Here is a 23896-nt window from a genome sequence, read left to right as displayed (position 1 = left end):
TCCAAACAGCTTTCTCGGTATAACTGAGAGCAAAATTTCCAAGTATGTGGGCTAGCCCAGTTCCAGATGCGACGCCGTTTTCTTTCCAGGACGTGGCGCAAGGTTTTGAGCCAATATCTGAGGACTTGGTGTCGTATCGCTAGGCAACCGCGCCAGGTCTGGGGCTTCGAATATAGATGTTCTTTGCGGGCAATTCAAGCGAGCGGGGTGGTCGCCGAGTACCTAATTTTGGCGCAATGCGATGGATACAAGTGCGCAGTCGAAGCTTGCGCTGGCGTTTGAGGAGGGGTGTGAGATGGCGGATAAGCGTGGTCGGGGGCCAAAACTGACTCGGAAAGCTGCTCCAATCTCCTGATTCAAATCTCGCGATTTTTAGGGTTCTCGGGTTAGAATCCCTGACAAACGCAAGGAAGAGGTGATCAGGAGAAAGATGAAGCCTTCAGGTCGCGATGATGATTAATCCGCTATCTCCGTTGGAACCTCAGAAGGCTTATCACCAGATGATCTCACGCCGACATCTCCTTGACACATCCTTATATGCATTCATACTCCGTACATACATCGTGATCAAGGATTAACTTTACGTTGGGGAACTCTTCTATTCTCCCTCATAGCCCCCTCGGAAGGCTGCTGGATCAAAGTCATATGCGGTCTCTGAGACGGGTAACTCTCATTGACGTTTCGTTCTATGTCCCTGTTGATTTAAGGCCTGCCGATTGGCTCCACGAAATCAGTGACTCATAAAAAGATATTCGAATCCATTACTCTATACGGAGTACAAACGAATAAGGAAGTACGGAGTACTCTGTACTCCGTACGGAGTACCTCGTATGGGTATGCATCTCGAATCTCGGACGACCTATCGACATCTCCATACGTGATGCCTCTGATCTGCTGGGTGATAGATCAAGAAATATGACCAAGTCCTCCGCATTCGAGTTGAGATGTGCATACAATGTCACCTGTAAGTCTAAAGATCTTTACCTACCTACATGTACTCTGTTTACATCTCATGTACTCCGTACTCGTACTTCGTACATACAATTACCTCCCTAACACACCTAGCAACAAGGACGATGCTCAATGTTGATAAATAATCCCCCATCGACGTCCGCATATGCTGTACGGAGGACTCCGTATGGAGTCTACCTTGCCTATAGCACGCATCCTCACACCGCATGTCCTACAAACAGCACACATTATCCAAACGCCTAGGATCAGGGGTAACCCAAGATATCCGTGTCATGGTCACATCATTCATCCAACAACCAACAACGACGGAAGATTGGCCGTGGTTTCATGGCCAATTATCATTCTAGTCACGCCAAAGGCTATCACACAAGACCCCTGTGCCAGCACAGCAAACAAAGAACCCGAGCAAACGAACGAACATGTACTCTGTACTCCGTGCATCGCAAGTACTCCGTACTAGAGGCCCATCCACTTAATAAGCCGGCTCCTGCCCATTCCCCACTGTAGCTTTATTTTATTTTGACTTCAATTTCCTGGATAGATAGCCCATCTAGCCATCTTTATCTGAGCATCCCTTATCATGAGTGATAATCGTGGTCGTGGTCGTGGAGATCGTGGCCGTGGAGATCGTGGTCGCGGTGATCGTGGTCGTGGTGGAGATCGAGGCGGTCGCGGTCGCGGAGAAAGTCGTGGTGATCTAGCTTTCCGCCCAGCTGGTAGAGGTGATGGCAATCGTGGCGATTTCCGAGGTGATTATCGAGGCCGAGGTGGTGACAGGGGTCGTGGAGGTGATTTTCGAGGGGATCGAGGTCGTGGCAGAGGTGATTTCCGTGGCCGCGGTGACTTTCGCGGTAGGGGTGACTTCCGCGGTGGCCGGGGTGGACGTGGTGGTGTTGTGAACATCGGTCCCCCTATTTTCAGGTTGGCGTTCCACTCGTTGCTGTCCATCGGCCAAATCTAACCATCGGCCTATAGACAAGGCGAAGCTATCCCACCACCCAACGCCAACGTCACCAAGACCGAGAATGAGCTCGCCAAAGCCCTCGCCGTGAGCGGCCAAAAGACACCCAGACAAGCGAAATACCCCGAGAGACCTGGTTATGGTACCGCTGGCAGGCCTGTCACTTTGTATGCCAACTACCTGCCCCTGAGCCTGCCAAACAAGGAGCTGTACCGGTACCATATTACCATCGCAGCCGACTCTGCAGGCCGAGCTGCTCCCGTGGGCAAGAAAGCTCGGCACATTGTGCGTCTGCTGTTGGAGGAGCACTTTGCGGAGCAGAAGGGTAGCATTGCGTCGGACTTCCGCTCAACCCTCGTTTCGTGTGTCAAATTGACCGAGGGTAAATTCGATGTGCGCTATAAGGAATACCTGGACGATGACTACCCCGAGTCTCCCCGTGTGCATCAAGTTACCTGTCAGTATACTGGCCATGTCAATCCGGCTGACTTGTTGAATTATTTGACTTCCACCAACGCTGGCACCATGCTTGAATCCAAGGCTGAGGTTGTGGCTGCTCTCAACATGATCATGGGACACCACCCCAAGACGGACGATCAGGTTGTCTCTGTCGGAGCTAACAGACACTTCAGTCTCCGCCAGGAAACCATGGAATCGTACAACCTCGGCGGTGGTCTTTCTGTTCTGCGTGGATTCTTTGTCAGTGTACGGGCCGCAACTGCTCGTGTGCTGTTGAATGTCCAGGTCAAATACGTGGCTTGTTACGATGAAGGACCTTTGAGCAACTTGATCCAGGCTTTCGGCAGCCATAACAACTATCGTTTGGAAAAGTTCCTCAAGAGCATTCGCGTCCGTGTTACCCACATCACCCGCAAGAACAGTCGCGGCCAGCCTCGGCCTCGCATCAAGCCTATCCATGGCTTTGCCAACCGGGGTGATGGCGGCTCGTCTCCTAACCCTCCGAAAGTTCCTCGCCATGGTGCTGGTCCCCAAGATGTGCAGTTCTTCCTGTCTGAGGCTAGCCCCCAGCCTGTCGCCGCGCCTGCCGCCGTTCCTGGTGCGCCGGAGCCCAAGGGAAAGAAGGGAAAGAAGGCACCTAGGGCCGGTCCTGCGGAAGCTGGCCGCTACATTACCGTTGCGGACTTCTTCAAGAAGGGTTAGTTTTGTCTTGACTTTCTCTTCGCTTTATGCTGAGTTTACGCTGACTTTCCTATTAGAGTACAACCTCTCTTTGAACCCAAACTTCCCAGTGGTGAATGTTGGGACTCGCGATAGACCTGTCTATCTGCCCGTTGAGGTCTGCGAAGTGGAGCCTGGCCAGCCAGCTAAATCAAAGCTCACTGGCGACCAAACTGGGCAAATGCTTCGATTTGCCGTGATGGGTCGGAAGCCAGGTCAGAACGCCCAGTCAATTGTCACCAAGGGTGTTGGTGTTCTGGGACTAGGCGAACCATTGAATGCCACTCTTGTAAGATTTCCCCGTCTCCAAAGCTCTTGTCAAGATATCTAACCATCGTTTCACAGTCTGCCTTTGGTGTTAGTTCCTCCACTGAGCTGATCACCGTTCCTGGACGTGTTCTCCCCGCCCCAAATGTCTACTATAAAGAGGGGAACAGAACCAAGGAAATCAGGACCTCATATGGCAGCTGGAACATGCGTCAAATTCAGTTCTCCAAGGCTGCATCCATGAGAACCTGGACTTATCTCTATGTTGATCAGGAGGGCGCCCGCCCTATTTTCCAGAACCCAGATCAACTCAACGCATCCCTGAGAGGTTTCACCAAGACACTCAAGGATATGGGAATGCCCGTTGACCCCCACAAGCCCGGCAAGCGTGTCGTCCTGACCGGAAAGAACGATGCCGCGGATGTGGAGGCCGCCGTCCTCGAACTGCAAAAGCAATACAACCCAGTCTTCATCATGGGTATCTTCTACACCAAAGACACTGGCATCTACAACTGCGTCAAGCAAGTCTGCGACGTCCGCTGCGGAATCCGCAACGTTAACGTCCTCGCAGAAAAGCTAATCAACTCCAACGACCAGTACAACGCCAATGTGGGCCTGAAAATCAACCTCAAACTAGGCGGCGCTAATCAGGCCCTACGCACCGCCGACCTTGGCATCATCTCCGAAGGAAAGACCATGCTCGTCGGCATCGACGTAACCCACCCTTCCCCCGGCTCCGCCATCACAGCACCCAGTGTAGCCGGCATCGTGGCCTCCGTCGACGCAAACCTGGCCCAATGGCCCGCCGAAATCCGCGTCCAAGGCGCACGCCAGGAAATGGTCGCCGACCTGGAAATCCTCCTCGCCTCCCGTCTCCAATACTGGCGCAAGATGAACAAAGCCCTCCCGGAGAACATCATCGTCTACCGCGACGGTGTCTCCGAAGGCCAATACAACAAAGTCATCGACGAAGAGCTTCCCCTCCTCCAAGCCGCCTGCAAAAAGACCTACCCAGCCGACCAAACCAAAAAGGGCTTCCCCAAGCTCGCAATCATCGTCGTCGGCAAACGCCACAACACCCGCTTCTACCCAACAACCGAGCAAGACTCGAACCGCGAGAACCCCATCCCAGGAACCGTCGTCGACCGCGGCGTCTCCGAGGCCCGCGACTGGGACTTCTTCCTGCAGGCTCACTCCGCTTTGCAAGGCACCGCCCGTCCAGCCCACTACTTCACCGTCTGGGACGAGATCTTCTACCCGCGCCACCCGGCGAACTCAAAGGGCCCCGGCGCAGCGGATGTCCTGCAGGATCTCACGCACAAGATGTGCTACCTGTTCGGACGCGCCACGAAGGCAGTCAGTGTGTGTCCCCCGGCCTACTATGCGGATCTGGTATGCACGCGTGCTCGCTGCTTCTTGAGCGACTTGTTCGATCCTCTCGATATCTCTGGTGGAAGTGTGAGCGGGACCGAGGCGACTGATGTGGCGCGTACGGCGGATGTGGTTATCCATCCCAATATTGCGGACACTATGTTCTACATTTAAGTGAGTCTTTTGGTGGGGTGTGGTGTTGCCTTGTTCACTTCAACATGACTTGGTTCGATGAATTGGAGACGCATATTTTGGACTTGGATTGGAATAATTTGGTGGAGGGTCATTTACAGATGTGATATGTTTGGATCAGGGAAACTTACTCATATTCGCTCGCTCATTCTTCGTCTTGGAAAAGCATCGTTTGGGATTTTTATTCTCGGTTATCAGCAATCCTTGGATATTGGGGACTGAAGAACTTTGGAATGTGCCTAGTTTTAGATACCTTGGATGTCACCATAGCTGTGAGCCTGAATAGAAATTACAAATTAGACTGCATAGTACCTTTCTTTCGACGCCTCTAGATATGTGAGATTGTTCTACTCGAATGGATGAGGGCTACAGGTTGAAGTCTAGGAGTCAAAATATAACATCGTACAATTGATCAAATAATTGGAAAATAAAGTTGTACACTGGGAGCATCTTTGGGTCAAAGTACAAGAAACCTGAAAAGCAGAAAGTAGTAAAAAAAAAAGATAAAGAAAGCACATACTGTGCAAGAGGAATAATGGACAAGAAGGTAAGGTAGAAGGTAATACACGCAGACCAGGCTTTCGACTTGCTCTTTCCACTCGAGAGACCAAGTAGAAGGCAACTTAGAGGCCTTGGACCACTTGTTTTTGTTTTTTTTTGCACTTTGAGGACAATGTCCAAGATTCATGCGGGTATCGGTACATATTGCTCGTGATCAGATTGAATAGGCTGTGCATTGTCGTACGGTGGGAAGACGGAGCTTGAGCGACTTCACGGACAAAAGATACATATCAAGTATCAAACTACATGTAAGCACTGTGATGACTGGCTTACTCTTCTCCGTGGTTCCAGCTAGGCTGGTTGTGGGTGAGAGGATTGCGCAATGCAGTGGCAGTCCTCTTCGGCTCAGGGGATGGCTCGTCATAGTTGTCCCAGTGAGATTCCATCATCTTAACAGCCTTATCGTGTTTCTCGGTGGGCTCGGTGTTCTCTTTGAAAACAGGCGAGTCCGCCAACTCGAACTGGGAAACAAAGTTCTTCTTGCGGTTAGCGGCATGGCCAGTTGTTGACGAAGAGGAGAGCTGGGGCTGTTCGCCATCATCGAAAAGGCGGTTCTCGTAAAGACGCTGGCCGCGGCCTCCAAACGAGCTGATAATGCGGCCGTCATCCTCCTCATCCTCATCACTCATGTCGAAATGACGATCCGCATCGCGGCGCGGCTTGGTCACGTTCAGCTTAGCTGGGGGAGAGCCATCATTTTCATCTCCAAAGGCAAAGTGGCACACTTCCTGTCCGCGCGCGGGACGCGTACTCTTCACGGGAGTCTCGACGTCATCGAACTCCCAATGAGATGTGTGGTGAGAGACAGCGTCCTTGACTTCCGCCTTGATCTCGCGCTGAGAATTGTCGCCACCAATCTCGAAGTGGTTGTACTTTCGGGGATCGCTCTTGTAGAAATGGCGATCTTCGTCCACGGGCCCGGTGGCAGCCTTCTCCTCCTTTTCCTCTTCTTCGACCTGGGGAGCCCTGCGCTGCGGCTTCGAAGGTGAGTCTGGCATATGGTCGTCCTTCATGAAGATATCGCTAAAGTTGCGTGTGGGAGGTCGTCCAGGCGATGGTGCGTAGGGTGCCACAGGTGCAGGGGCTTGTCTAGTGGGGGACAGAATCTCGTTCAATGAACCTGCGCCATAGGGGTCTTTTATATATCTCTTGCTGGAAGAAGCGGGTCTGGGTGTCTCCTCTCGGCACTCGAGTTCAGCCAACTCCTTGTTAGGCGAGAGGAGATCGGTAAGGGATTCAGCAGAGTAAGGATCCTTAATGCGACGCTTTCCTGGGGATGCGGAGCGGTTAGGGAGCTTGGTGGTTGTTTGCTGAGACACAGGCTGCGAGGGTCCCGAACGCGCTGTCTCAGCAGTCTTCAGGAACCGAACTTGGTCCTTTCCATCGCGGATGGGCCATTGACGTCCGCGCGCTCCAATGACCTCCACTTGTTTCAGCAATGAGGCCTGCTCCCAGTGGATCTGGATCTGCTTGATCTGTTGATCGGCGTCAAAGTGGACGATATGAATCTGCAAGGAGGTGCATTAGCTTTGGATACGCGACGCGCGTCGGGAGATTTACCGTGGGGAAGGTCGCGACACGGTCGGCCAGGAAATTATCGTCGAGATGGGGAAGATAGGCCCCGCCACCCTCCGTGAACTCAAGAGTTGTTTCCATCTGCAAACATAGCGACTCGGACCCTTCAATGGCGCTGATGATCTGGTTTGACTTGGTCTTGACCACATGAACCTGCTTCAGCACATGGGTAATCACATTGTCGGCCCGTTCAAACTTGGTAGTCGTAGGAACATAGATCAAGGACACATCATCGGCCAATTTCGCAGACCTGGGACTAGCCAGGAAACGCTGATATTCAGTCTTGAAGTAAGACATCACCGTTTTCAAGGGGGACAGGGATGGGTGAAGGAAGGAAACCCAAGGAGGCACAAAAGAGCTATTCTTAGAGTGGGCTAGGTGGAGATGTGTAGTTACAACTACAAAAAGAAGGAAAAAGGAGAGCTGTTTGTGCAGGTACGAGGCTGAGTACAGAATACCCCAAGTTCGCACAGGGGGCCACTAGAACGGTTTTGTACTTGGTACCTTGCATATGCAGCTGCAAATACTGACCGGATGGAGTAAACAATCCTCAATCGAAATTGCCATTGAAACGCGCACGGTGAAATCCTGAGGCGCCAGTGTTTCACTTTTTGGGCCCTGAGCCACGGGCCTAGGCTTGGGGCCACTGGGTTTCTTTGCCGCGTCCCTCCGGCAACTGGAGAATGAGATGGAACCTTGGAAGGTTTGAACTACAAATTCCGGTATGGCACAGGGTTGGACATGTAACATAGTGCATGTACAATGGACATTTCAGATGGTGTATTCTAGCAAATTGGCCCCAGCCGTTTACACCGACGATCTTTAGCGGGTCGGAAGAGCGTCATTTCACCTGGGGTCTGCAATGCCCGGGGAACACTCGAATCAAGCAGTCTCATGTGGAAGACACGATCAATTGGTCTCTCCTGGAACGCTCAAAAGCGGGCTATCATTGCATCATAGCCATTTATTTCGAAGCATGGCATGTGTACGGAGTACCGAGCAGGGCCTTCTCAACCTCCAGCTCCTGACCGGCCAATTCTTCTTTTTTTTCTTGATAGGCAGTCACGCCCTTCCAGGCACCCACCGTAATATCGAGAAACGGTAGATAGCATGGTAAATTATCGTATCGGTGGGAAAGATGGGTATGTGTTGCAATCGCGTGTCATTACAGAGGTCTGTTGCGGTTATTGTCAGAAAATACACATGTGTTAGATCGCGTGAATCGCTTACCCAAGATAATCCTCCTTGATTGTGCCAATCGCATTGATTGCAGCCACGTCGGGCTTGACACCGAGGATCTTAAGCCGCAAACTGGTACCTTTCTCAATCACTTGGTCGGCATGGTCAGTGTATTGCGGCGGTACGGTGTTCGGCTCCCATTTAATATCGGAGGGGATATTCTTGCAAACTGTCAGCCCAGTATCTCAAAATCCATGTTCAGGGAGAAAACCGATTCATACCTTTCGCGCAATGAAGACGGACAATGGGCCAGCGAGGGTGAAGATTCCCGTGGGCTTGACAGAGGTTACAATGGCATCGACCTAGACTCAATCAGCAGAAATTCAAAGGCGACAACCGCGAGTTCCAAGCGCATACCGTCTCGCCACGGAACGGCTTCCAGATGATCGCACGATATCTGATGGTATATTCCGCCTGTCCGATTCCAGGCATCACCCGGCCCTCGCCAATATCAACCATGTCCATGACACAGATCACAAAGTGATCACCTGTACACCGTCCCTCTTCCTCCTCGTTGAGTCGGCCGATGAGGTATTCTCGCATGTTGGGTCCGAAATAAGATGGGTGCATGGAGATCACCTTGGTCTCTTCTTTGAGGAAGAACATCGTCGCGGTTGTAGATGGGAAGAAATGCGCTAATATCGGATTGTGGATGTGAAAAGAGTGCAGTCGCGTTCAAGAAAGTGGTGCTGATACTGTCAATCGAGGTCGAGGGACGGCGTTTTCGACCACAAGCTCATGACCTGCAGCGGTGAGGCACAAACAAAATGCGATCGCCAGAAATGAGCGAAGGGATATCCGAGTGGCCGTGTTGGTGACAGAGAGTGTATCTGCCTTGGATCTTGAACGAGGAGGCAGATACAGTTGCTGCAGGCGCAAGCTTTCCCTTCTCAAGAGCATCTCCGGTCTGGTGGGCCAAGTTTGGGTGCCTGCGGTCACGTGGTGTGACTCTTGACTGGTGCATTGAAGCAGAGTTGACATTTGCAGTGTAAAAATTAAATATACTGGTTTTGGATCTTGTGTTATAGTTTCTGTAAAAGCTATTTAATAATGTGCTGTACGTTATCTCGGGCTCGATTGGCGGAGGATTGCTTTCTCTAGGATGATTCGGATGAAGTATATCAAACCATAGATATTGGACAATATGTACAACTCACATGAGTCAATAATGGGTTTTCCTAGGTTCCTTATGTTGTTATGAGCATTTGATATGTTGTTTAGGGCTATACATAGCTCTCATTTTTGAATATCTCTAGTAGTGCCTTCTGAGATATAACTTCAGTGTGCGGAGTGAGGCTATATATATCCGGTTCACTCTATCTTGACGATCCAAGCTTTATCATATGACCAATGTTTATATCAACATCTGTCGAGTTTCCAAGATTATATTAGGCCCCAGGCCTAGCAGCAAAAAGACCAGTATAAAAAAAATAGAATACATGAAACAATAGGTATGAATTGAACCCTCGTTGGAGCATCCCATCCATTGGGTAGATGCACTAAAAGCCGAAGAGTTAATATGACCATTACACTCTTACTTAATTTAAAAACCTTAGCTCGACAGTAGATCTATAATGCACGTCCTTGTATCTATGTTCAATGTACAACATAGATAGTATGATAGGTCTTGTGTGCATGGTTCCCCAGGTATACCACCGTTGCGCTGCCAAGACCACCTGGGCACGCCTTCCTCGGCTTAAGCACATGACGCCAGGACCGTGAAGAGGGATCGCACCACTCAACGTTTTCCGATAAAGATGATGCCACTGACCTGATCCCATCACCCCGCCACACCTTTCCCCAGGATTCCCCAATATCTCGTTCCCCACCTAGCAAGATGGCGCTTAACCTCGAGAAACAGCTGCTCTTCGTACGCATTCACAGCGAATCCCCAGACGAACAACGGCTGACTGTGATATAGTACGGAGCCTACCATAGCAATCCCGTACACACGCCTCCCTATAGCTAGCACCGCACAAGAGTCACTGACAGCGCAGGTCAACGTCGCAATTCACGTCACTTGCGTCCCGATTCTATTGTTTACCGGCATCATCCTCGTACGTGAACCTCGACTAAGCCTCAAATCTCAACAAGTTATTACGAACAGGACATACATACTAACAGTGATCTACCCGAAGGCTTGTAACTGCCCACCCCTCTTCAGTTTGCCGGACGCTCTCCAAATCGAATACCTGCCCGCAAATGCCGGAACAATCGGCGCCCTCATTTACGCCACATTTTATGTGCTCTTAGAGCCTATCGCCGGTGGCCTCTTCGCGCCTGCCGTGATCGCGGCTGCATATTACGGAAACTACTTCCTCAGCACCTACGGTACCATCGTGAACTACTGGGCCGGGGGCATCCACGTCGTGTCGTGGTTGGCACAGTTTGTCGGACACGGCGCATTTGAGAAGCGTGCCCCTGCATTGCTGGATAACCTTGTTCAAGCTTTGTTACTTGCGCCGCTATTTGTGTGGATGGAGATCCTGTTCTTCTTCGGCTATCGCCCGGAACTCAAGGAGCGTTTCGAGAAAGGCGTTGAGCTTGAGATTCTGAAGTTCCGGAACCAGGGGAAGACTGATGGTAAAGGCCAGGCGACGCAATGAGTGAGTGTTGGCTTGAGTATTCAGGATGCAGTAAGGGGAGTTAATGCCGGCCAAGATCGGGAGCTATGCGTTGTCGGGTTGTCTTGGTTGGACATGGGAAATTTCAGCGGGTTCACGGACGAGTTGCTTCGTATGGCTGTTATTAGCAGAGCGCTTGATTCTGTCTTTTATTGTTTTTGTCTTCTTGTTTTTTTTTTCCTTCTTCCTCTGCTGGCAGGTTTCCTTCCGAATTGTGTTAGGGTCTTTTGGCCAACCCTGGGATGTACCTGACCTTTCCCGTAAAGTGGGCGTTCCCTCTTTCTCAGCCAATTGATGAATGTATTCAACGTATAATAGTATCATATTGCTGTAGAAATGTACGGACTCGGGAACAAGGAAATCAAGCATAAGAGCCCCAAACACGCATATACAATGCAGTAGAGGTCTCAAGAACCTCTGGTTGCCGTGACGAAAGCCATGACATAAGCGATTCACCTGACCAAGAATTCCGCCGATCCGAGAAGAGAAAAAAACGGAAGGGTCGTGGCCCGTGGCACACGCTTCCGGTCGGCAATGCAAATGTTGGAAGTAACACACTATGAGTTATAGAATTTTTTTTTAGAAGAGAGAGAATTTAGAGAATGAGAAATTAAACAAATACTTTCTAGTATTGTAGTCACAAAAAAAGCGTAGGAGGTACAAGCGTGTCCTCGCACTAGGGCCACCTCGGAGGGCCCAGTGTCCGAAACGGTTTAGCGCGAGTCCTGAGAATCCAATCCTCCCCCCGACGACAAAGCTCTCCCTCCCGTCCACAATCCTCTCTCCTCTCCCGTTCTCTCTCCCCAATTACATCTCTCCCTCAGAGAATTCATCCTCCCATACTCTGAACCCCCCATTCACAATGTTCAGAAACGCTCTGCGGTCGTCCAGCCGCTCCGTCGCGGCCGTTTCGGCCACTGGCCGCATCGCTTCGGTGAGTCCATCCCATCCCAGCCGCCTTCGTCCATCGCCAGTTCGACATCCTTCATCTCAATGTCGAGCTCGATCGATGCTTAGACCTCATCATATCTCGACTACAACACCTCTATGATGACTCGGATACGTTGTCGTTTGCTGTGGTGGTCATTAACAGGTTTTTTCGTTCGATATAGGTCCGCGCGGCTGCTGCCGGTCCTCTCAACGGCGTTCGCTCCTACGCTTCCGAGGCCAAGGCTACCCCTACCGAGGTCTCCTCCATTCTTGAGCAGCGTATTCGTGGTGTCTCTGAGGAGGCTGGTCTCGCTGAGACCGGTCGTGTTCTGTCGGTCGGGTACGTCAATTCTCGGGCGGCTGGGGGCGCGAAGAAAAATTCGGTCCTCGGCCACAATCCCATCGAATCCGCCATTATTTATCAGCATTCGACAATATACGAACACAGAAACTGATTGAGCTTTAAATAGTGATGGTATCGCCCGTGTCCACGGCATGTCCAACGTCCAGGCTGAGGAGCTGGTCGAGTATGTGAACCCCCAAAGTCTTGGCATTATCCATACCGGAAAACTAACCCATCTCCAGGTTCGCCTCCGGCGTTAAGGGTATGTGCATGAACCTCGAGGCCGGCCAGGTCGGTGTTGTGCTTTTCGGTTCCGACCGTCTCGTCAAGGAGGGTGAGACTGTCAAGCGTACCGGCGAGATTGTAAGCATCCCAATTCATCCCTGCGTTCATTTTGATATTGGAACCCGAATCTATCAACCCCCTAGCAACATCCCTAACACCAAATTTAGGTTGAGGTCCCCGTCGGCCCTGAGCTGCTCGGCCGTGTCGTCGACGCTCTCGGTAACCCCATTGATGGCAAGGGTCCCCTTAACACCAAGGCCAAGAGCCGTGCTCAGGTCAAGGCCCCCGGTATTCTGCCCCGTCAGTCCGTCAACCAGCCCGTGCAGACTGGTATGAAGTGTGTCGACTCCATGGTCCCCATTGGCCGTGGTCAGCGTGAGTTGATCATTGGTGATCGTCAGACCGGTAAGACCGCTGTCGCTCTCGACACCATGCTCAACCAGAAGCGTTGGAACACCGCCAGCGCCGCTGAGGCCGACAAGCTCTACTGTATCTACGTCGCCGTTGGTCAGAAGCGTTCCACCGTCGCTCAGCTCGTCAAGACCCTTGAGGAGCAGGATGCCATGAAGTACTCCGTCATCGTTGCTGCCACCGCTTCCGAGGCCGCTCCTCTGCAGTACATTGCTCCCTTCACTGGCTGCGCCATGGGTGAGTGGTTCCGTGACAACGGCCGCCACGCCGTTATCATCTACGACGATCTCTCCAAGCAGGCCGTCGCCTACCGTCAGATGTCTCTGCTCCTCCGCCGTCCCCCCGGACGTGAGGCCTACCCCGGTGACGTTTTCTACCTCCACTCTCGTCTCCTCGAGCGTGCCGCCAAGATGAACAAGACCCACGGTGCTGGTTCCCTCACTGCCCTTCCCATCATTGAGACCCAGGGTGGTGATGTGTCCGCTTACATTCCCACCAACGTCATTTCCATCACTGACGGTCAGATCTTCTTGGAGTCCGAGCTGTTCTACAAGGGTATCCGTCCCGCCATTAACGTCGGTCTGTCCGTGTCCCGCGTCGGTTCCGCCGCCCAGGTCAAGGCCATGAAGCAGGTCGCCGGTTCCCTGAAGCTCTTCCTTGCTCAGTACCGTGAGGTCGCCGCCTTCGCTCAGTTCGGTTCCGATCTTGATGCCTCCACCAAGCAGACCCTTGCCCGTGGTGAGCGTCTGACTGAGCTCCTCAAGCAGAAGCAGTACTCCCCCATGGCCGTTTCCGACATGGTTCCCCTGATCTTCGCCGGTGTCAACGGTCTCCTCGACACCATCCCCGTCGACAAGATCCTCACCTGGGAGGCTGACCTCCTTGCTCACCTCAAGAGCTCCCACCCCGAGATCCAGGCCGCTATCGAGAAGGACGGCCAGGTCACCAAGGAGTCTGAGGCCAATCTCAAGAAGGTCATCTCTGCCTTCAACTCCACCTTCAACGCATAAGTGAAGAAATAAGATGATCCTTCGTGGTCGGCTTTGTTTTCTTGACTCTATGTGGATAGACAAGATAGCCTGTACAATTTTGAGCCCATTGTTTTTCTGTTCTTCTTGGTGCCGGTGCTTGGCAGGAGATCCCAGTCTGCCCCTGGATGTAGCGATGTAATTATCTGCATGATCCTGGGGGGCGGACCAAGGATTTCCCGTAGTGCTGTACGAGACAGAACTAAAATGACTTTGGACTGCCAAAATGTGATTATATCCTGTACGTTTAGATTTTATCCGCGCATCGAGGCGCGAGATGGGTGGACGACCGCTCTAATTCCGTCTGGTCTCCTTATGCTCTCCATGTTGGACCGCAATTTATTTCCTTTGTTCAACTCGATTCTCCTGTAAATGTAGATTGTAGTTGAATATCTCCCATAACTGCCAAGACATGTACTCGTACACATCGGATGAAGACGGGTCCTCGGTATTCAAGATATTGGACAATAACATGAAATTCTATCTATGCCAATCGAACGAGAGCAGCGATTGCACGATCTGAACATTGCTATTTATATCATCAATCCTATTTCACCATGTACCTAGACATCCGGTCTAAACGCTTGGACCCATCCAAAGGACACGACTCGGGAAGTGACGCCGAAACCGGCAGCCAATCTGTTATCGATAAGCGATCAAGCTTTTTTGAGTCAGAAGCGAAATGCCCAAGTCTCCCTGCAAATAACTTCTTTTTTTTCTCTTGTTATTCATTCTATTGATATCGCCCGTCATGTCTGCTCCTACCGATAAGCCCGCTTCCTCTTGCAAGGTGATGTTGAGCAAGAATGTTGCCAACCGCCTCCTCGCTGAAGTCGAAGAGGGGCTCAAGACTCTGGAGAAGCCGCCTCACTTGGTCGGCCTGCTGGCCAACAATGACCCTGCCGCATTGACTTATGCTCAAATGACACAGAAGACCTGCGAAGAGAAGTGAGTCTTACACTTTTCTCTGATTTTTCACTTCCAATGGCTCCATTAGTCTGAACGGTGGGATGGATGGTGGGGGTATCTAGTATGATTCATACTTGCCCCTCCGCCGCGCAACAAAAAAAAAAGACCGGAAGCCCACCACGACCAGTCCTAAAAATGAACTTACAGTTCAATTGGCACAGTCCGACTAATATAATGTCTCTCACAGTGGATTCAAATACTCACTGCGTCAAGTGTCCCGCGACGAGATCGAAGAAGCCATCCTGAACGCGAACACTGACAACAACGTCGATGGCATTATCGTCTACTACCCGATCTTCAACAATCGCCAGGATCAGTACCTGCAGCAAATCGTGGACATGACAAAGGATGTGGAGGGCCTGAGCCACCGTTATATCTTCAACATGTACCAGAACATCCGCTTCCTGGATGGCGAGGCCAAGCGCCAGAAGTCCATCCTGCCTTGCACCCCGCTGGCCAACATCAAGATCCTCGAGTACCTCAACATCTACAACACCATCCTGCCCTATGGTAACCGCCTGTTCGGCCACACGATTTGCGTCGTGAACCGCTCCGAGGTCGTTGGCCGCCCGCTTGCTGCTTTGTTGGCCAATGATGGTGCTTGCGTTTACTCGGTTGATGTTACCGGTGTGCAGAAGTTTACTCGTGGTGAGGGCTTGAAGCACAAGACTCACGAGGTTGTTGATCTTGAGGGAAAGACTATGAAGGATGTTGTGCCGCTTTGTGATGTGGTTATTACCGGTGTCCCTGGTGAGAAGTACAAGTTCGACACTAGCCTTCTGCGTGAGGGTGCTGTTTGTGTCAACTTCTCCAGCGAGAAGGTATGTTTGTCTTGGGCTGTACCGCTCAAGCGATTGTTGCTAATACATCCTACAGAACTTCCCCTACGAGGTCCGGGAGAAGGCCTCTCTCTTCGTTCCCTCCATTGGAAAGGTCACCATTGTTGTCCTTCTGCGGAACCTCCTGGTACGTTCCATCTCCCTATCCTCCTTTCCATGTCCTGTGGTTCTTTGGAAACACCATCTAACATGGCCGCATTACAGAGACTCATTCAGAACAAGCGAATGGATGATGTCAAGCCTGCCGAGGCCACTGAGCGCCCTGGCACCCTTGAGGCATCCTCGTAAGCTGCTCATGATTGATTGACGTCCCAACATGCATGGCTATGCCCCGAGCTGGCCATATCGTAAAAACCTATAGATATTTTGTTTGTTATTAGCCATTTCGATTATACTTCGAGACCTTGTTTTTCCCCTTTTCGGTACTTTGATATCTCCCAGTTGCATTCCATATTTGGAATTAGCATTGCCCCTTGTTTTAATGTCTTTTTTTTACACACGCCAAACCCCCATCTTGTTTATGACTATTGTCTAGTGCGGCGGGTTCACGCACGATTATATGAATGTACATACATGCTCGAAATTTCTTGATTCCCTTCAGCGAGACTCTTCTTGATTTTTGTCACTGTCTTTTTAGACTGGTAAAAAACTTACTGTATTCCAAAAAGGTGGAAGGTTCAAGCCAAGTTGGACCTTTGGAGTCTAGAAAATGCAGTAGGGCTCCTTCCTAATGAATAGAGAGATCCACGTGAGACCAGTAGCCCTACCCGTGATACTTCACCAGGAATATTGAGGTAAGATAGACATATTTTATAGTAAGGTTGCCGGTATATCAAATTTATTGGATTGTCATGGTAGGCAAAACGAAATGTCCAGCAGGCACTTCACTGCCTAACTCAAATTGCTATGGACATACCTGAAGTATGGATGTTGTCAACTCAGAACGATTCTCGCTCGCTGATGGCTCACATAAACATAGGTTAGAGTGTTCCCACTCTATTTGTCTATTTGTTGAAGCCTCTTAATATCATGTAGCCAACCCCAAGTCTTGAAGCAAAATACAGAAAGCATGTTGCCTGACTAGCTCTTTTTTCGCTAGTTCAATTTGCTATAAAATGCGCCCTTCTTAATGTTTTTTGTAGATTGAAAAAGCTTTCTGTTCCATAGCTCCCAAAACATGACCCAGATACCCGATGGTGGAAGATATTCCAGAGAGTTCAACCGGATTTCTTCTCATTCTCCTTAGCCGCCAGTCTCAAAACATCAATTTCGCTGGCCACCCAGCGGCGGAAAGGCTCGGGGTGGAATACACCTTCTGCCGAGAACCAAGTTGTGAAGGGCGCTTCGCACCACTTGTCCTGGAGGACTTTCCCTGAGGCAGACTTATATGTGACGTGCAGCTTGTAGAGACTCGAGAACTTTTTGGCTGATGATGAGACGGATATCTACAGACACGTAGGTTAGTGACTCGTCGCAAGAGAAACCGTGAGTCGTCTTAAGACCGATTGACATACCGTTTCTCCAGTCTTCCTCTTCCCGGAGTATACCTCTCCCCCCTCGACGGCCCAGATCCAGTATGTCAGAATGCTGTTCAGAACAAAATAGGATACAACCGCCGCAATGATCCAGGGCGATTTAGTTGCTTCCCAGCCAAGCTTGCGGTCTGCATAGAAAGTGAACCCTGCAATCGCGACAGCGCTATATCCGAGCAAGAAGCGAATGTTTGTCTTGGTGTGGTCAGGTGTGAAAGCGTATGGCGCGGGAAGATTGGTCAAGTAGGGAAGGAGAGCATCATCGCTGGTAGATTTGAGATCTGTAGTTCACATTTGTTAGTGTTATTGCTGTATAGAGTAGATCGGGATTACGGACCACTAGTCGAGTAGACTGGCACCTTGTTCGAAGCCATGGTGAAGGGGATAGAATATAAGAGTCAAGATTCTCGTGAATACCAGAAAAACGAGTGCGACTTAGTATTCAGAGGTCAAGACAGGGCAAGTTGTTTATCGCAGGACAAAGATGCGGCGTGGCCCTTGGAGCAAGCTGGAGCTAACGCGGGCCAATGACATCTCTCTCCGCCTGGCAACCTCTCCTTCGCGGCCCCTTCAACTTTCCATCCCCCACCTGCACCACCGACTTGTCGCCTGGTTCGAAACAGATTGTCTTTTGATTCTGTATTCTGCCTCCATAATGGCAATTCAAGGGGCTGAGCAGACCATCCTTAGGGATCCGGCGCTATTGTGAGCGAATCTGCTTCGATCGACTCGGGGAAGCTGGACTGACCATTTCCCTATAGCTATTGGATTTTGTTCCCAATTTCGATTGTTATGGTAAGGATTTCCACCTGCGCGTGAAATTTGATTACTCGCGATGGCCCAGAACACGAAACTAACCCCTCTTGAACAGATCTTGACCGGAATCCTTCGCCACTATGCCACCGTTTTGATGAACTCGGGCCCCAGATCGGCAACCAGCCTTGCCGAATCTCGCGAACGCCTTGCTCTACTCCGCGGTGTGAATCTTCGCAACAATGCCTGCTCTGTCCTCGACCGCGAGTCTTTCGAGATGCGCAAGAACTACATGGTTACGGGATTCCGCAACGGCTCATTTTTGAAGGACCCCAACAACCGTGGCCAGCCTCCCGCGAACCCTATGACCGACCCTGCCGGCATGGAAGCTATGATGGGCATGCTTAAGGGAAATATGATGATGATGATTCCTCAAACTTTGATCATGAGTTGGATCAATGCCTTCTTCTCTGGCTTTGTGATCTGTATGTTGCAGTTTGGTACAGCCGGGCGTGATCAATGAGCTTACAAATTCTGCAGTGAAATTGCCTTTCCCGCTTACCATCCGTTTCAAGTCGATGCTCCAGTCTGGTGTCATGACTCGTGACCTTGATGTGCAATGGGTCTCCAGTCTTTCGTGGTACTTCCTCAACCTGATGGGTCTGCAGTCCGTTTTTGGATTCATCCTCGGTAGTGATAACGGTATGTACTAATATGAAACTTCGCAAGAGACCGTTACTGATGATTCATAGCTGCCAACCAAATGGCGCAGCAGATGGGCATGGCCAACCCTGCCGCAATGGTCAACCCGCTCCAGCCTGGCCAAGATCCCGACAAGCTGTACCTGAACGAGGCAGAGAACTTGGAGGTGATGGAGCACTTCTGCATTCTTGATGGAGTTGAGGAGAGAATTTTGCAAAACTTTGCGCCTGCTGGAATCTAATTTCCCTTTGGCTTGCATGTTGCGTCTTGCGTTGGTGTATATACCTGTATTGGGGTCATTGCTACCTTTAAACAGCATGAAGAATAGAATGTGTCATGTCTCAAAAGCGGCTATATTCTTGTGGGTCTACATTTACTCTCCATTTTCCGACATATTGCACAGTTTACATAACTCGTATTTTCTCATAACCTATAACAGATAACACCCGTCACTCTTGACGGTAATTAATAACCTCATTCAGAACCCAGACTTCCCCGTTATGGACCTTCTCTGCAACTGCATCAACCTCAATATTTCCAGGTTGGATCTATAGACAGTCAGTTATCAGATCAACCTTGCAACGTCTCGGAAAGGACAAAAACCTACAAAGATCTTATCACCCTCCTTCGTCCATTTCAACTTCTCTCCTGCTAGTGTCTCAACCTCTTCCCCAATTCTCCAGGGACTAGCAGGGATGAGATGGGCCTCGACAAAGCGCTGCAGATTCCGCTTTGCCCGATCTTGACCGTCCTGACCCTCATATGCATTTACCTCACCAAACTTCTTGTAGTCCTCTGGATTTTCCCAAGGTTTCCGTGGAAGAGCCTGAATTGCACTGTTGCGTGGCGCGAGGACTGTGATATTCTTGGATGCATCGTTAAGACGAGAGGCGATTGGCTCGAAGTCACGGGTCAACCGCGCAAAGATATTGATGCCCTTGGTCTTGGGCAGGACATCTGAGATGATGGGACTACCATTATCTTTCGAGTTCACGTCCTCCTCTGGAGCGGTCTTCTGTGTCTGGACGATACCAGGTAGGATCTTGTCCATTATTGATTGGTGCGCCTTGTGCTCAAGAGCTAGCGGCTGTTGGCTTGAAGGAATAGGGTATGGTAGTCCCCAGAGTGCAGATGCGGAGCTAGCAAAAATAAATGTAAACAGAATAGATGTCTTTAGTCGACTAACTCTCATGCGGCGTGTTGAAGCCATCTTGCTGCCAATGACGCCGAGCAGAGAAGCAGGTCTCACCAGGGCCATGACGCAACGTGCCTTGACACGTGACGTGGGGAGATAACGCCATCACCTGATCCTTATCGATAAGGGTATTCGGCCACAAGAAATTGGCCGCCGATGCGGTCTTGACCTTGCCCCTGTAATCTACTTATCTCGGCTTTCCTGGTTGATCGATTGGTATAATGTCGGCCCTGCAGACCTTTATGCTGGTCGTGGACCATGACAAAGAAGAAGCCAAGCGCATTGCCGAGGGAATCGCGCAAGGTAGGCCTGATTCGCCCCGCACTTGAGACTATTTAAAACCATTGCATTACTAACGTAGGTTCTTATAGATGTTGAGACCAAGAAGGCGACTTTGATTGATACCGTCCAATCTCTCGGCGAATACATTAATGATGAAGACCCAATTCTGCGCGGAAAAGCGGTTTCCTACCTTACGGCTGTTATCCAAGCTCTGTCGCCGAAATACCTTTCAAGACAACAGATTCAAGTCTTGACTTCATTCTTCTGCGATAGAATTGAGGATGGAGGTGCTGTTGCTGGATTGCAGGTCTTGCAAGGTCTGGACCGATTTAATAAGTTCTTGGCTACCGAAGTAGCACAAGCGTAAGTTCTATACTTTTTGGTTACATATGAGATCCTTGTATTTGCCGGGTATAAAGCTTGTCTTAATGATTGCCCAAAGCTGACCTTTCTTTTTTTGATATAGGCTTTTTTCCAACTTTCAAGATCTCCAATCTCGGTCTCAAACACAGCGATTCCACGTCTATCAATTGCTCAATGAGTTGATGTCATCACACCGCGGAGCTTTGCGTGATATGGGGGATATCTCGCTTCTAGGTGTTGTTGATATCATGACTGGAGAGAAAGACCCGAGAAATTTGATGATTGTCTTCTCTATCCTGAAAGTGATTATGGTGGAATGGGACATCTCGAATCACGTTGAGGTATGTGTAGCTTCTCAACCGACTTGGAATTACCTTCTAACGTTAGGCAGACCCTGTTCGATTCAGTATACAACTATTTCCCCATTACCTTCCGACCCCCACCCAATGATCCTTATGGAATCACCGCACAGGATCTGAAGGGTCGTCTGCAAGATTGCATCTCTTCGACAAGGCATTTCGCACCTCACGCTATTCCCGCACTATTGGACAAGCTTGATTCCACTTCTCCCAATGTTAAGGTAAAAGTTTTCAACATTCTGTGATATCGAGACAGTGCTAACAGCTCTATAGAAAGATGCACTCAACGCATTGATCGCTTGTATTCACTCGTATGATCCCAACACGGTGTCCAAGTTTTCCGTCACCGTATGGGAGGTCCTTAAGTTTGAAATTCTCAATGCCCAAGAGGAATTCCTTTCTGAAAGCTCTCTTGAGGTTCTCCAGGCAATCGCCAAACGGCTCTCTGAAGGCGTTACCGAGGTGTCACAGGAATTGCCTCTTGCAAAGTATCTCCAGCCAATTACCAAGGAGTGCAATGAGCAACTCCAGGAGCCTCAAAACAAGAAGGCCAAGCCGGCCCAGTCAATTCTCAGCTGCGTATCCGCTGCTTCACCCGTTTCCTTCGTCCTTATTGTGCAGACAGTTGTTGCCCCTATCTTCACACTTTATCAAGAGGCAGATGGCATTGTCAAGCAGAGAGCACTTCTAGAGACTCTGAACGTCTTGTTCGAAGCTGCTACGAATGTTTTCGGAAAGTGGACCACCCGAGGCGGCGAGGTTGCCATCGAAAACCCGCTCCTCGAATTCAAGGACCAATTTTCGGATCTCTTTGGCCAGGCTTTGATGGGTGCAGCCAAGGAAGAAGTCTCCTTCCGTGTGACTGCCCTCAAGGGCTTCTTGCGCCTGTCGACTTTGCGCGACTTCTTCCAGGAGAATGAGATTGGGCTTTTCGTGCAATACCTCGACGAAATTCTTCTGAAGGAGGAATCTGTGGGACGGGATGATTTGAAGAAAGAAGCAATTTCTGCTCTTGCTGAGATTTCTAAGCACAAGCCCCGGCTCATTGTGGATATTACCTTCCCTGCATTTGTGGCTACTCTGCCAGAGGAAGATGAAGGATCCGAGGCGTCGTATCTGCCTACACTCGAGACACTTGCCCAGATCAGCGTTGAAAGGGACATTTTCGAGACGCTTTTCCGTCGTCTATTCAGTAAACTGTCTATCTTGCTACTAAAAGAGCAGCCTGGATCAGTTGCTTATCCCCGAGCTATCCTCGTCACATTGCTTTATGTGATGCAGCAGAGGAACATGGCACAGGATCAGAGTATCGATTTGTACTTTGACAAGATTGTGGTCGGACTTTGCCGCGATGTTGCAGCGTCTGCTTCTGGCAAGGCAAAGAACCGAATTCTCAATGACCCTACTGTGCTTGATACTTTAGGCCGACTTTGCAACCTTATCGTGCTATCGGTTTCAGCTCAGAAGCAGGAACAAGTTGCCCAAAATGTTTACAGCCTCTTTTCTGCAGCTGAAGATTTTGCTCCCATTCCATTCGCTCAGACTACGAGCGCGGATCAAGAGCGTACGATCATCGTCTCGACATATCTCCTCGCAGGAATATCAAAGGAGTGCAGCAACCAGATTCCGCACACCGACCCAAACATGTCGGGTTTGCTATTGGATCTAGTCCACCGTTCTGTTTCGAGCACAGAGCCAGCGACACACCAAGCATACCTGCGTCACCTGGCATTGCTTGTTAACAAGTTCTTATCGAAGCAGGATCTCGCAATCGCCGAGAAACTCTTTGATTCTCTCCTCCAAAGCAAGGACACAGAATCCCAAAGTCTCAGCCCTGCCACCATCCGCACCATATTCTGGCTATCCAAAGCTCTGGTCCTTCGCCTAGCCCCCACAACCACCCAAGTTGTGACCTCCCTCCTCACCCTCCTATCCTCCCCAGACCAGCAAACCAGCGTGACAACAGCCCAAGCCTTCTCCATAATCCTCGGCGAAGACGATATCCTCTCCGCAACCAACGGCGCCACAATCCGCCTTCTCTGCAGACAACGCCTCTTCACAACCGTAATCCCCCTGATCTCATCTCGCATCCGCGAAGTCAACATCGCCGGCACAGACGACTCAGCTACCACAAAAGTGCCAGGCCACATCAAACCAGCCCACCTCACAGCCCTCGCCGGCATCCTCTCCACCATCCCCACGGCCCTCGTCATGCCAGAACTCCCCACCCTCCTCCCCCTCCTCCTGCAATCCCTCGACCTCCAAACCGCAGACTCCGTCGCCGTCCGCACAGCAACCCTCGATACCCTCGCCGTGATCATCCGCGACAACGGCGTCGTAGTCATCGACCAGTGCGGCCACGTCCAGAGTCTTGTCACCAGACTCCTGAAGACAACAGTGAACAGCACTGCCGCCGTGAACACTCCCCGCCTCCGCGCAGACGCCCTGAAATGTCTCAATCTGCTCGCCACGCACCAACTCCCCGGCGCCGCTGCCACCAGTGCTCCGCCAACTATCTCGCCCCTTTTGCCAGTCAAGAACCAAGTTTTGAGGTCCTTGCGCGCGGTGCTTGATGACCCGAAGCGTGATGTGCGCAAGGCAGCAGTCGATGCTCGAGGTGCTTGGCTACGCGGTGTGGATGATGCTCCGGAAGAAGAAGATTGATTGTTTCCCGAGGTTGTATCAGGAAAGAATATAGGAATATACTTGCATTACAGTTAAAGGTTGCATTTTATTATATATCGAGCATAAATTTAAGTTTTTCGGTTATCTCCGTTCGCTTTGGACTACTTCAAGGCTGATACTAAAAGAACCGGTTAGAGCACGTCTGTCCAAGTCTCCCAAGGAACAATAACAAGACAGGTTCCCCAATCCTGATATCGAAGCCCAATTGTCTGGCGTTAGATAGCAGGTACCTAAATTCATAGCTGTAACCTTGTACATGGTTTAAATCGCAATCTTATG

The 23896-nt window shown here is 50.5% G+C and overlaps 10 protein-coding genes across 10 annotated transcripts; 6 read left to right on the top strand and 4 right to left on the bottom strand.

Moving 5' to 3' along the window:
* Positions 1–1697: 1697 nt before the first annotated feature.
* On the top strand, positions 1698–4924 carry N7457_006315 (putative RNA interference and gene silencing protein (Qde2); the record flags this gene model as incomplete). The annotated part of the gene is made up of 4 exons (XM_057177359.1): positions 1698–1867; positions 1948–3089; positions 3151–3401; positions 3458–4924. The coding sequence occupies 4 exons, from the start codon at positions 1698–1700 to the stop codon at positions 4922–4924; spliced, it is 3030 nt and encodes a 1009-aa protein (XP_057031661.1).
* Positions 4925–5772: 848 nt separating this feature from the next.
* Positions 5773–7375, bottom strand: N7457_006314 (uncharacterized protein; the record flags this gene model as incomplete). The annotated part of the gene is made up of 2 exons (XM_057177358.1): positions 5773–7011; positions 7064–7375. The coding sequence occupies 2 exons, from the start codon at positions 7373–7375 to the stop codon at positions 5773–5775; spliced, it is 1551 nt and encodes a 516-aa protein (XP_057031660.1).
* Positions 7376–8243: 868 nt separating this feature from the next.
* N7457_006313 (DNA-directed RNA polymerase II subunit RPB7) lies at positions 8244–8923 on the bottom strand (the record flags this gene model as incomplete). The annotated part of the gene is made up of 4 exons (XM_057177357.1): positions 8244–8253; positions 8309–8478; positions 8539–8619; positions 8675–8923. The coding sequence occupies 4 exons, from the start codon at positions 8921–8923 to the stop codon at positions 8244–8246; spliced, it is 510 nt and encodes a 169-aa protein (XP_057031659.1).
* A 1231-nt stretch (positions 8924–10154) lies between these two features.
* N7457_006312 (2-hydroxy-palmitic acid dioxygenase MPO1) lies at positions 10155–10923 on the top strand (the record flags this gene model as incomplete). Its single annotated transcript, XM_057177356.1, has 2 exons — positions 10155–10237; positions 10287–10923. The coding sequence occupies 2 exons, from the start codon at positions 10155–10157 to the stop codon at positions 10921–10923; spliced, it is 720 nt and encodes a 239-aa protein (XP_057031658.1).
* An 880-nt stretch (positions 10924–11803) lies between these two features.
* On the top strand, positions 11804–13920 carry N7457_006311 (F1F0 ATP synthase subunit alpha; the record flags this gene model as incomplete). Its single annotated transcript, XM_057177355.1, has 5 exons — positions 11804–11875; positions 12054–12211; positions 12342–12398; positions 12457–12577; positions 12667–13920. 5 exons carry the CDS (start codon positions 11804–11806, stop codon positions 13918–13920), a joined length of 1662 nt encoding a protein of 553 aa, XP_057031657.1.
* A 769-nt stretch (positions 13921–14689) lies between these two features.
* Positions 14690–16034, top strand: N7457_006310 (methylenetetrahydrofolate dehydrogenase (NAD(+)); the record flags this gene model as incomplete). Its single annotated transcript, XM_057177354.1, has 4 exons — positions 14690–14886; positions 15095–15728; positions 15784–15873; positions 15951–16034. The coding sequence occupies 4 exons, from the start codon at positions 14690–14692 to the stop codon at positions 16032–16034; spliced, it is 1005 nt and encodes a 334-aa protein (XP_057031656.1).
* Positions 16035–16963: 929 nt separating this feature from the next.
* Positions 16964–17652, bottom strand: N7457_006309 (signal peptidase complex subunit 2; the record flags this gene model as incomplete). The annotated part of the gene is made up of 3 exons (XM_057177353.1): positions 16964–17191; positions 17261–17559; positions 17616–17652. 3 exons carry the CDS (start codon positions 17650–17652, stop codon positions 16964–16966), a joined length of 564 nt encoding a protein of 187 aa, XP_057031655.1.
* A 110-nt stretch (positions 17653–17762) lies between these two features.
* Positions 17763–18974, top strand: N7457_006308 (ER membrane complex subunit EMC3; the record flags this gene model as incomplete). Its single annotated transcript, XM_057177352.1, has 5 exons — positions 17763–17983; positions 18040–18073; positions 18150–18516; positions 18572–18733; positions 18784–18974. 5 exons carry the CDS (start codon positions 17763–17765, stop codon positions 18972–18974), a joined length of 975 nt encoding a protein of 324 aa, XP_057031654.1.
* A 208-nt stretch (positions 18975–19182) lies between these two features.
* Positions 19183–19991, bottom strand: N7457_006307 (uncharacterized protein; the record flags this gene model as incomplete). The annotated part of the gene is made up of 2 exons (XM_057177351.1): positions 19183–19281; positions 19341–19991. The coding sequence occupies 2 exons, from the start codon at positions 19989–19991 to the stop codon at positions 19183–19185; spliced, it is 750 nt and encodes a 249-aa protein (XP_057031653.1).
* Positions 19992–20149: 158 nt separating this feature from the next.
* N7457_006306 (MET18/MMS19 family protein) lies at positions 20150–23596 on the top strand (the record flags this gene model as incomplete). Its single annotated transcript, XM_057177350.1, has 5 exons — positions 20150–20231; positions 20300–20573; positions 20677–20914; positions 20965–21153; positions 21206–23596. The coding sequence occupies 5 exons, from the start codon at positions 20150–20152 to the stop codon at positions 23594–23596; spliced, it is 3174 nt and encodes a 1057-aa protein (XP_057031652.1).
* Positions 23597–23896: the final 300 nt, after the last annotated feature.

Source organism: Penicillium paradoxum (assembly GCF_028828445.1).
Source record: "Penicillium paradoxum strain IBT 22861 chromosome Unknown utg000005l_segment0_segment0, whole genome shotgun sequence".
NCBI lineage: Eukaryota > Fungi > Ascomycota > Eurotiomycetes > Eurotiales > Aspergillaceae > Penicillium > Penicillium paradoxum.
This window is presented reverse-complemented; position numbering and strand designations above follow the sequence as displayed.